General features: G+C 38.9%; 1 protein-coding gene and 1 long non-coding RNA gene across 2 annotated transcripts in view; one reads left to right on the top strand and one right to left on the bottom strand.

Annotated features, from left to right (window-relative positions):
• Window positions 1-12,901, bottom strand: part of LOC139103460 (uncharacterized) — a 159,299-nt gene that overhangs the window by 45,359 nt on the left and 101,039 nt on the right. The window contains exon 3 of the mRNA XM_070658151.1: window positions 7,949-8,087. Coding sequence (XP_070514252.1) covers window positions 7,949-8,087 — 139 coding nt within the window. The remainder of the gene's footprint in view (window positions 1-7,948; window positions 8,088-12,901) is intronic.
• LOC139103461 (uncharacterized) overlaps window positions 1-12,901 on the top strand; it is a 58,174-nt gene that overhangs the window by 28,880 nt on the left and 16,393 nt on the right. The gene's annotated exons all lie outside the window — the stretch shown is intronic.

Genomic DNA, 12,901 nt, shown 5'->3' with positions numbered 1-12,901 from the left:
TCCCCCGGATCCCCTTGCCCTCGCTCTCTTTTCTTCCGCGGCGTAAGCTTTTTACTCGCAGAATTCTCGTCGTGCAGGATGAGTCTGGAGGTTATCTACTGTCGATTGACCGGTTCTGGCAACACGCCAAATCCTTTTGGCCACCCTTACGCGGCCTAACGTTTCCCTTTATCTGTCGCTTCTTTTCTTTCTCATTCCCTTCTTCCCTCTTTCGCACCTTTTTCACACCATCCTCCTTCATTCCTTTTTCGATCCCGAACGGTCTCACCATTACTTCACTAGCGCCTTTTCTTCTTTTATCGTTTTGATGCGTTTTCTTTGTCGCCATGCACTGTATTTGACGGATGCTTTCCTTGTTTTTTTTTTCCTTCTCTCTTTTCTCTTTGTATTTTCTTCTCTCTTGTAATTTTATCTCGAAAGTCTTGTGTACAGTTTTCTTTCATTTTCAAAACGCTTCGCTCTTGAGTGACTCTAGAAGATCTCAGGCGAGATTTTGAGACTTGTATTTCGGTCGGAAAAAATTAATTAAGAAACCACCATTTAGAGAGGTTATTTAGATTAACTTATTATTAGAATATAATTTTCAGTTTGCAAGAAAATTATAATTATTAATTAAAATTGGCAAGAACGTTATTTTATAAAAATGGCAATTACAAAGAATAATCTGTATAAATACTTGTTATTATTTTTTTTTCTTTTATTTTAATTTCTTTTTTCGAATCGACTGATTCAAATAACGGAAGATCGTCATATATCGAAGCGCCCATTGGAAATTCTGTCTCATCATTATCGGAGGTAAGCGATCTAACAGACTTGCTTCTGAACGCCGGTGATCGTTCTTCGGCTCCTCGTCTGCGATCTAAATTTCTTTCCGCCATCCACGTTTCACATTACTGCCGTCTGGATGGTCTCACGAAGAAAGAACTCGGTCTAGACTCATCTACTTTCTTTTTTACTCATCGCTCAAAGCCACGAGGATGCTCTGACAGAATCTGCCGGTCAGGATGCATCGATAAGGGCTTTTCACGTAGCTTTTCGTAATTCCCATCTAGTGTCGTTTATCTTTTGCAACTTGTTTATGGTTGCGCCTTTTTGAAATGCCGCCAAGATACCGCATGCAAAAGTTCAATCGATTGGAGCTAATTCTGATTAATTACTTTACTATCGTCAGCGAGAAAAGGGAACAGGCAACAAAGTTCTTCTCGCTCATTATTAAGGGATTTTTATTGTTTCATACATTGTTATAATTAGATGATAACATTCAATTTTATTGCGTGTTTTTGGCACGGTTTCGAGAAAATACCGCAATTTCACTGTTTCAGTGGCGTATAAATAATTATACCACTTGTTGTTTCGAATTTCTGCATTAATCCGTCTTAATATGCCTCTAACTCCATTAACTTAATGGGATAAGTCTAAATAAGGGATAATTATGAGCATAAATCTAATATTGGTGTAACATCGTTAGCTGTTTTCACTTAATAATGCCGTAACGATTGTACGTTACGCCAGAAATCAATATCACATGTCGATTATCAAATTATACGAAACCGTTCGCAAAAGCTGTATATTATAATATTAGAATCTCATTTCGCTATTGCGAATATCATATATCGCGTTTCGTTGTTGCGTGCGATTCGTGTAGTGTGTACTTTCGGCAATAACATCGTTCGGTTATTACGCAAACAAGGCTGCCGTAAGTCCCACCAACTAGCGCGGCTATTTTTGCTGAATTAATTCAGTTCTTAATCTCTGTGTATCGCGTACAATTCTTGTTTATCATGAGGATTTAAATATTCTTCCCTGGAAAAGGAAGTCCTAGGAGCCACTCGGGGCAGCGAGAAGGCACAGCTCGGGGAATATTTTCCGGAGCGTAAAGCTAATTAATGGCGCACGCCGGTCTAATTTATCGCGGTGATACGCGGCGGATAAAGCGGCGAAAGAACGCGGCGTTGTAGCGCATTTATACTCTCGTTAAATAAATCCGACTCGGAGTTCCTACGTGCCGCCTAACGTGCCTCACGAAAAGCTCGGAAGCCGCGTCGCACGCGGGTAAATGGCGAATCCTACGGCTCGGCACGCACCCTCAGTATGTGCTTCCGTTGAACTTCTTTTTTTTCCCCTTCGGAAAGAACATTCGATAATGCACCTGAGTTAGCACGGACGTTTTTACGCGAGTTCTTGAGCCAACTCATTGGCGCAGCTTGCGTAGTAAAATCGAGTTCTTGCTGCAAAAAAATATGGTTTTGTCACATTAAATTTTTTTTTTCCATTTATGTAATAAATGACATTTCCACCTCGATTCGTTACATCCAATTTTCGGAAGCTGCTTCCGCTATTTCGGAATTCGGCGCTTATTACACGACACGGTTAATTAGACACATGAATCCGAAGACCGTGCCACGGCTATGTTCGCCACGTGGTCCGGCGACGGTACGGTTTAATAAGGTCTACGGAAGTTGCTTCGCAATTAACATTCAGCTAAGGGGCGAGAATATCGTATACGCGAGGAAACATGATGGAAAAAGAAAGCACACAGTTAAATTAAATTAATGCAAAAATTTAAATAACAATCTGTTATTTGTAATAAAAATATATACGCGAATATTTTCTTTACACTGTCATTTACGATGTATATTAAGTTGATGCAGCTTAGCGAACAATCGATGTCAGTTTTGCGTGACGTGAAAGCGCAAGCTTGATACGCGACGTTAATCTTTTAATTTGGAAACAATTAACCAATTTTTATTGATGGCGATTCACTTGTCATTCCGTCACGCTGCAAATAACTTTTTTTCAACGACGGATAGCTGGCTCGAATTATGGAGAGAGTTAAATTGGCATTTATCGAAACGAAATCGCGCGCGATATTGCATTCGCGAAAGTACTATCGGCTTTAATTAAGCAATCACGCGTCGGCCACAAATGATCAATCCGCGCACGAGTACGGGTCGTTCCCCATTTTCCCCAACGCCCATCCGCGCCCGCCTTTTCGAGGCTGATTTTCATTAGGGCGCATCCTCCACCAATCGAGTATCCGTAATCAATTCGTGAGTGCAACGAAGTGCTCGCCGCGGTGCGTAATGTTCGCGTTTGTTGCATCACAATTATGCACTTTGCTAGAATTATACTCGACGTTCAACGAGTGCACATCAGTACTTTCGCCATGTTTTCCGTTTAATCTTCCGTTAAAACCGCCGGTTTGTCACACGAAGATTTAACGTTCTGAACGTCGCATGGGATTAAAAAGTAACGAACGTTGCTTCCCAGAGTGTTCGTCGTCAATTCGAATGTTAGGAATAGCAATTGTTTCGACAAAATTTTGAGTTCGATTGCGAATCAAATGAAATTTAGCACGATTGCAATAGCATCCCGATTATCTGTATCGTTATTTAAGATTTGGTTTCGTTATTGATAAAAAATAATACTTGAATATCCGAATAATTCGGTCTGATAAAAAAATAAAAGCGTGAATAATGGAACGATAATTTTAAAAAATTAAGAGAATAATTTCAAAATTTTAAACGAAAAAGTAAATTATTACATCTTATTTTTCTTAATATCGTGTTTTTCAATTAATTTTGATAATTAGGATCCTGTGAAAGACTGAAGTAATGAGGTATTTAATGCATGTGGAATTATAATCGCGTAATATGAGAATGGTTTGATCAGTTGAAGTCTAACATAATGGGGAATTGTTCTATCTATAGCGAAAATGATCTACTTCCGGTATTGTCTGCGAAATATCGATCGACTGTACTGTACATGGCTGACATTATTACTGTACATACTACTGAAATATATCGCTAATTAGGTGCTACCGGTAATCAATAAGCACACGATAATAATTTACTATACATTCTCTGAGTAATGAATTTCACGATAATTTATAAAACTTATAATAATCTAAAGTTTAACTAACAATAAAAGCAGCGTATTTTATTATTAAAAAAAAAAAAATAAATATAAGCGCTTTTAAAATTGAGTAAAAGAAGGACCAAGTTTTATTCGACTTCTTTTAGTCGACTTATGTTGTTGAGGAGAAGCGAAAGAGTTGGCAAGAGTGTCGTGGAAGATGAACAATCGAGAGGATACCAAATCCTCAATGGTGCCTCTCATGTATAATCCAAGAGTTTGTATCTTTTCGAGGAAACGCAATCCCACTCGGGCATGCTTTTAGATTAGGTATGGATACGTTTCCGCTGCTTCATCTGCAATACTTTCATATTGCGACGTTCTAATGAGATTTCTGAAATTACATGACCAAGATAGCGCCTTGCGATATGCGCAATGAGAATTGTCTTACGTGAATTGCATATTTCATATGCATAATATGCGATACATGACATTTAAAAAAATTAATTGTAGTAAAATTGGCTAATTGTACGCGACGAATTCACGATTTTACAAATTTAATATCAAGCTTAATATCTCGGAAGGAATAACTTCTGTTTGCTGAATTCTCTTTACCTCGTTTTTTAATGTGACATATAATAGGAACAATTCACTTATGAGTTAACGTGAAATTAATAGCTGTTGTAATAACAAAGTGAGCAGCTACTCAGTGTCTAACAATAGACGAGCTGGAAAGAGCATTTACCTGCAATGCTCTCATTCAGATGACTTTTTATGACCGCAGAAATGTGAAGAATAGCTAGTAAACCAGACACAGAAAGACGCTTCATTAAGCTGCTCGCGCTCATGAGGATATATGCATTTCCAGCCGTTTTATACATTTTTTCTGGATGCCCTTCTTTTATATGTTGTTCAAATACGCGTACGGTTTTATGTACTCTTCATTATGAGAAATATCAGCGGCTCCAAAGGGTATAAAGCGCCAGCTCTACAAGAGTCGCGCTTTTCGCAACTGTATAAATTATGCTCGTTTGCTTTGGTAAAAATTTACCGAGGGAAATGTTTCGAGTATAAGTAATATTAAATTCTTATTCGTAAATTGTCGACGAGATGAAGCGTGCACTTGACTTCTTTTGTCCTTAATAATTTTGCCAAGTACTCATTATTAACGACAATGTGAAATTCTTTACTATTAGTCGCGTGACAATGTGCCTCATACTTTTTCGAATTAATAAAAAATAATTTTCACGTCGCGAGCGCATATAATTGCACACAATTCTCCCTGCATTTCCCCCATAAGATCTCGCGCAATATTCGCGGAATTCATCTCGGAATAATATTTTTGCTGTACGCGTTGCTTTTTTAATATCGCGCCGACACAAAGGCCATTTACAAATTACGTGTCTTTCATTTATCGCAAAACTAATCCGACGCGAAATTTTCAATTACTTTATGCAAACGTCGCGATTCCGTAATTTTCCATCCGTATCGATCAACACGAACCGTCATCGTGTTTACGAAAACTTTTTTCTCGTTACAGGGTGCATTTGCGTAACTATTTTCATTGCAACGAGTTCTAGTTAAAAAAAAAAAAAATATATAGATATATATATATATATTGTTAACGCATACGATACACGACGTTTAAACAAAAACGAATTTTACATAAAAAGAATTTTATTTCGTTTCATTCAGACTCCGTCGATGAACGACTCGATCAATTTCACTTCGAGTATGACGCGAAACAACGTGACGTTCGCGAGAAAACAATTGAATCGCCGTCACGGGATGTACAAAATCTGCGCGATAACACCCCCGGTATTCGCACCAGCAAGTTTGGACTCGAGCGAATCAAAAACGGAGATAGGCTCACGAAAATATGGTTTTTTTTTTCCTTTTTTTGATGATGCATCGTGATAAATGATGTACATTTTTTTCGGTCCAAAAGAAGGAAGGAAAAATAGTTCCTGCAGCTTTTGCCACAGACAGAAACAAATTTCGCATAGTCGATAGGGCCTGCAACTGGACAGCCCCGTTCCTTTTGCAATTTTTGTTCTCTTTCTTCCCTTTTCAACTATTTCTCGTCACGTTTTAAAACACTGTACATTTATCAAACGGATCAAACAACCATATCTATTTCCTTCTCCACAACGTTTACTGAATATGATAATTTGTTTAACTGTATTGCATAATGTTGTTTAATCGTGCGTGCCATTTTAAGTTGTAAAACGAATATCCGGTGTAATGCTTAATTAAAAAAAGAAGTTTTTGAAAAGCAAATTTAAATTAATGTGATTAATATTTATCGAACTCTTGAGACCCGATGTTTAAATGAAGAACAAAGTTATTTCCGACGTCCTTCTCTAGCATTCAATGTTTCGTAGATTTACAGCCACACCGTTCAATCTATGATATGGCAGTTTCGTCTGGTCGATAGGTATACAGTGCTTTATCCTGGACATGTCTCGTCACTCGCGGGTGATTTACGTAGCACGGTCAAGAATCGAAAGCCGCGAACGATAGCCAGAATTGCGGACGCGTTATTTTTTCGAGGGAGCCTATTCATCGGCACCTGTCGTCCCAAAACCGGCTTTTCACGCCGCCCGGTGAAAAAGAAAAAAGGGAGGTGTTCGTATGGTTCGGAATTTAATCGATCTCGCGGTTTGCGAGTGGAGGCGTTTGGCGAAGATAAATTTCAGCGTTGATCGATTCTCGGCGGTGTGATAACGGCGTTACTGACGATAATGTTATTTCTCTTCCGCGGCTTGGCAAAATCGAGCATCGTGCCGATTTATTTGTTGGTGTCGATTTTATTTTTATTGCTGAATCGGCAAAATTAGTGTTGCTCACCGTCGTTTTAACGAGGCTTAATAACCGCGAGCGAGGTCGTATATTTTACGTGACTCGCATATAAATTATAAGGCATATAATTAAACGATTAATTGAAACATATAGATATAATGGCAGTCGAGAACGGCAGAAACGCAAACGAAATCAATGTAAGTGTATTATCGTGAAATGTTCGGCTGGCCACAGGCGGCTTTTATCATTTAATTGCCTATTAATGTCTGAATTACCAAAATTATATAAAAAGACACGTGCATCGGTGGGTATATTTGTTTGTAAAGGGCATTGAATTTTTTAATCTATATTTGTAATCCGTAACCGAGTAATATTTAAAAAACACATTTATTTTTATAAAAGAAAATATATTACAAGTGTTAAATAATAATAGATTTATATATTATATTACGATATGAAGTTCTTCGATAACAATTTATTATTTGAAATAATTTGCAACATTTTTTTTTTTTTTTGATAAGCATTGTAATAATTATTGCGATTAAGCTTTTATTCAGAGAAAGTAAATCCCGCGTTTTTTCAAATTTAATTTCTCAGATCTTGTGATAATAAAATCGCGATATTGCAAATATGGAAATATATTTTTACTGAACGCACATCGTTTAATATTAAAATATCTATGCACAAAACAACAATATGGGTAAATGCGTATGTAATTAAAAAGTATATTTGGATGGGAGAGCATCCAAGACACGAATTAATGGCGCGAGGATGTGCGGAATGGTTGGCGGTGGCAAAACCAGTGGACAACTATTTTACAATAAAACAGCACGCCACACACGCGGACATTACCGAAATAGTTTATCGCGCGCAGGTATGCATAAATATTCCATAATGGCAGATATTGTTGGCGGTAACTCAAACAGGCAGGCAGGAGCCTCTATTGGGCATTCATAAATTAATGAGATGATGTAGAATTTTATGTGTAACGAGAGAATATTATCGGATAATTACCGATTTACTGCAAAAAATATATGGAATCAAATCTATTAAAAGTAATTGCACGAATCATTTTTAATCAATTTACAAAATTTTTGTAGTTTAATATAAATAGCTCCAGTTAAATATTATAAGTATATTGTAGAAAAAACTGAGACTGCACGTTTTATAAATAGGATCTAACATAAGTAATTAATTTATATTAATTCTTATGTTGGCAATAGGAGTATATTTACGATATTTTTTCAGTATGTAATTAAATAACGCAATTAGGAAAGAAATAAATGCTTACAAATCACTGTCAGATTGGCCGTCTGATAAGTGGTGGCGAAAGACGGCGCCTCGGTAGAGACTTCGCATTTGTATTGGCCAGAGCTCTGCAGGACGAGGTCCTTCAATCTTATCCTTCTTTGTTCGCCATTCGGTCGTGTCTGCGAACAGAAAGAATATTGAGGGGTATTTGCTTTGCTAATGGAGAATTTTTGTATCGCAACGTGATGTTGTCGTCTAGCGACGGATCTAGACTCGGACCCTACTCGAAGTTAGAGCTTACTTATACGGTTGTATATGTGCACGTATGTTTCGTGCGCACCCGATATTATACTCGAGACAATCAACGCTTGATTGTATTGGGCGGGGTAATGGAATTTCCGAAGATAACGCAAAATTCAATTTTTCGAGTCGGCAATGGTTACAATAACCCCTGAGACACGTACACATTTCTAAAAATTTTATTTATTAATTAATATGCCCAGGCAGACCTTCGCGATTTTTTCGCACCTCTCCCGCAACTACCAGCAATCGTATATAAGCCACGTTGTTGGCGCTCGGCCGAAAAATTTAATTAGACGCTTGTACTAATATATTTTTTTTAATTCGCAAATGTACAATTTATGTCGCTTCTTCGAAAATGTTAGTCATATATTTCGTGGCTGGCAGAGTTAATTAAGCTGTACCTACACGTGTTCCTATCTGTCACTGTCTATCGTAATCAGTGCTCGAGAGAATTATGTCTTGCTGTTGGACTTGCTGTGACCGCTGTCTTCGCGAGCTAGCACCGTTGTTCCCCACATGTAACTTCATTGATAACAAGGTATAAGACGGGCATGTTTGCGGCTTATCGATAATTCATGATCGCTTACTCGAAACCGAGATACGATCACCGTTGCTCTCGTGTTAGGTTCGATTAGGCACATCCGCGATCCAATTAGGTTCTCGCGATATGCGACGACGCGAGTAGCCGCTTTCCTGTCTAATCATTTAACATGTATAGGGAATCAAGTATCCGTATAGATCACCGAAGTCTAAGTCGATCATCGGAAATGTTCCTCGACGTGCCGATACTTGCTATCGTTTAAGATTAATCCACGACTGTCTCCGTTGGGTTATAAATATTTAATTCCGCGGTACGCAAGACTCCGTGAATCTAATCAATCTTTGACTTGAAAATCTCCCTCGCAAGCTTAAACTCGATCGGGGCGCAGAAATTGCGTTATCCAAACTTAATTATAATAATTGGGAGATTAAATTCGATTAAAATCAGATTCTTCAAATTGTAGATTAATTGTTAATTCCGAATTTGTTCTTAAATTTCAAAAATGTTATCAAATTAAATATACCGATGTAAGGTATTGTTGTCACGTCTTGAAATTCCGCGAGTCAGGTACATTTGCACCGTACAATTTTAAATTCTTCGAGATTGATTCGAAATGACTCTCGCGGAAGGAGGCGGATTATCGACAAGGCTGCTTTCAATCTTATCGCTGAGACGACCTCGCGAAGCGACGGCGCACCTGGCTCGCTGCCGCACGTCCGATAAAAGCCGTCTCTTTCGTAATTTCCGGCTACATTAACGGCATCTCCGGCAGTCGCCTCGTCGATCTTCCGATATTCTGATAATCCACGCGATCTCAGACGCCCAGGAAAATTGCCGTTGGTAGTGACAGGCAGTCTCCAACCCTCGATCGACGGTCCGGATGGCTCGCGGTGACGGCTAATTAAAGTGAATTAGGAATTTCAGTCCGTTTACCATATTACAGAGATGGGAAACTCTTTGATCATAGTATTTTCTCTGTATATACATTAAAAAACGATTTAATATATTTTTTATCACATTTTATCACTTATCACATAATTATTTTCGAAATCAAAATATTATCTATCAATATTTTATGGTTTGTAATTTATTTTTCTACTACATGAGTCACGATTTTTTTTTAAATTATACAGATTTATTGAGATTAAAACTACTATTCGCAATCTCACAATTCCCGTCGTTTACAGTCTGCTTTACAAAAGTGTGCTCACGCAAACAATTATAAGTCATAGCCTAATTTTACTCGGCGACTTTCTCGGCTCGCGTTTACGAGAGGCGCCTAGCGCGCGCGAAAGTTTCAAAGTTACATAATGCGCGTCCCGATGACACGACAGGATAGATTACGCTCGTAAACCGACGTGGAAGGAACGCATTACAGCCGCGATAATCGAGAGGAAGGAATACTTCCGCGGAATGACGTTGCTATTTATTTGCCCTTTTAATTCCAAGTTGCTCAATTGTTGCGTACGAACGCATTTAAAGAAGATTGTCGCTCGTAAGCCGATAGTGATCTTTATTTAATGATAAGAGATACCGCGATGAAATTCCTCGATTGTCTGCGAAAGTAACTCGCGAAAGATTCAGGCGTTTCTTTAATAAACAGGAATTCCCATGTTTAAAGTGACTGGCGCTATTTTTAATGTAAATTCCCGCTCAACTCTCTTCTCCCCTGAAAGATGAATGGCATTGCTCCTTTTCTGAGGGTAAAATCTTATCGGATAAAGGCGTGTGATTGTACACGCGCCGCTGTAACGGCTTGGAATACCTCGGCATTACGAACGTAAGAGGTAATTCCTCAAAATGCACGGCGAAGCTTACGTCGTGCATTTCAGGAAGAGCGGCGGATTTTAAGCTTCGTGCGTGAGAGCCGCGGCGTCGCGATGATTCGCGTCTTCTAGTGCTGCTAGCCGTAAGTGAAGATAAAGAAAAAAAAAAAGAGAGAAAAAAGAGGAAGATAACGAAGTCGACGAGGACTCGCTGGCGTAATTTCCTCGAGGTAATAAACTAAAAGCATCTTTCCCCGGTTGCGTGCCCTTCCCCGAATCTGCCTAGCGTTTGTACCGGCTTGTACTCGTCTCACCTCTCCACGGATGGCTTGATTCCACCTCGGCTAGGGGCTTGGCTCAGCGCGGCGTCGGTCTCGCTCGCTTTCTCTGTTCGGGAACAAAATTACTTTTACCGGCGGATAGAAGCTCGAAATAATTCGAGGGACGAGCGAGAAAGCGAAGTCGGAGAACTTAGGCAAATTCGCTCGGAGCCCTTCTTGACTTCGTCCTTTAAGTTTCGAAATTGTACACCGCTCGCGTATTAAGAGGAGGAGCGGGTTGAAGGATGAGGGATGAAACTGCGCCAGTCCAGATCCCCCTCGAAATAGGATACGAGGAGACGAGGAGTCGTCTCGAAGTTTTCGACTCCCTTGATGACACCGCGCTGTAAAATTAATCGCGCGGAGCTAGATTCAGTGGCGCGCTTTGTGAATGACGAGGGTATTCACTCGTGTTAACCAGTCGATTCAAATCACGACGCCCTCCTTGTATATGATTATTGATTAATTAATAATTTCCAAGTTTCTCCGTGGAGGGTAGATGCTCGAAAGCTTCCGATTTCTAAAACAAACCAGCTGTATCCAAGATACTCTCGTGCATTATTTTCGTCGGAACTTTCGTTATTATCCACTTTTCTTAGATCAAATTTTCTCAGACGCTGACAATAAGGTATTCTCAATCTTGGAAAGAAAAAATGCTTCCTTGACTTTGACTTCGTTTTCATTCATTGCGCCGTGTTCTTTGCGCTGAAAGTCCACATGGTCGAAATCGTTGCTCTCGAAAGAAAGGTGCGGAGAAAGGGTTGAAAGAGATTTGCGATGCCTCGTTATCGATGTTGTCAAGTATCTCTCTCTGTCTCTCCTTCTCTCTCTTTTTCATCATCTATTTTCTCTTTCTCTCTGTTGCGTTCGCCTTTACCGGTCGACACAATTCGCTGTTTTCATCAATTGAATCTCGCAACTTCGTCTACTTACTTTTGTCGCGATCCCAAAGAGGACTCCAATCTTCCCGAGAGATAGACGGAAATTATACAAAAGGTCGCGCAACAATCAACCTCTTCTTGGGAGTGCGCGAGGAGAGAAATGTAAGCAGGGGGAGAGGTGGTCGGTTGGTTGGTTGCAGACGCGAAAGTTTTCGAATTCCGGATAACGAGATGTTGATTCGCAACTTCTTACCACGGCTGCAAGTATAATACCTGGGGTGGGGAAAAGAGGAAGAGCAAACCTTACTCGACTAGCTGCAACGTCCTCGCTAATCTACGTCGCCGAATGGAACCTCAGCTCGCTCGACACAGGAAAGATGCTCTTAGGTACTTTCCGGAAAACGCGAGCGCCATAGTAATTTGTCTTTCGGCTGCACGAGACGTTATTAAAGCGGAAGTAGTCGTGGACGAGCAACTATGGATGAGCAAAGTCGTCTCTTTATTACTATTCTCGCGTTTCTGATTCTATTTCATCATTTGTAATATCATCTATTATAATTTCTTATCAGTTGAAAACGTTGATTAAAATAGAATTTTTTTAATTGTTTTTTTTACTCTAATTTTTTATGACTTTGTTGAAAGTAATTCTACTTAACCTCTATATTATATAAGAAACTATAAAGTAATAAATAAATTTTTAACGCGTATCTCAAGTTTAAAATAAAAAATATAATTTTATTTTTTACATTTTGAAACGATTTTGAATCGTCGAATTATACTTTTTATTACTCTTTATTATTTCAGATTTACCAATATTCTTTTTAAATACTTACAAATACCGCTTTTTATAGATAAACAGTTTTTAATTGGAAACCGATTTTAATTAAAAATTACGAGCTAGTTAAGTAGATAATTACGCAAATATTCATTTAAAATATTCAACTGCTACTTTCAGCTCCGACTGCAATCTCTTTCTCTTTCTCTTTCTCTAAAAAGGTGAATTAGTCACTGTAACGTTGTAGCACCATTGTATCCTCGTCTTACTGCGGCGCAGGATAATTACATTTATTTGACCGTAAACTCGAATTCTTTCCCTCCGCGGTTCTAACGCTGTATATATATAAGCAGCTTTATATTCAATTCCTTTTATTGCCGTCGTCAATGTGTCTTCCGCCAGCATTA

The sequence above is a fragment of the Cardiocondyla obscurior genome, linkage group LG06, assembly GCF_019399895.1.
Source record: "Cardiocondyla obscurior isolate alpha-2009 linkage group LG06, Cobs3.1, whole genome shotgun sequence".
In the NCBI taxonomy this organism is placed as follows: Eukaryota; Metazoa; Arthropoda; class Insecta; order Hymenoptera; family Formicidae; genus Cardiocondyla; species Cardiocondyla obscurior.
The sequence above is the reverse complement of the archived record's forward strand: the minus strand, read 5'-3'. Positions and strand labels throughout refer to the sequence as shown.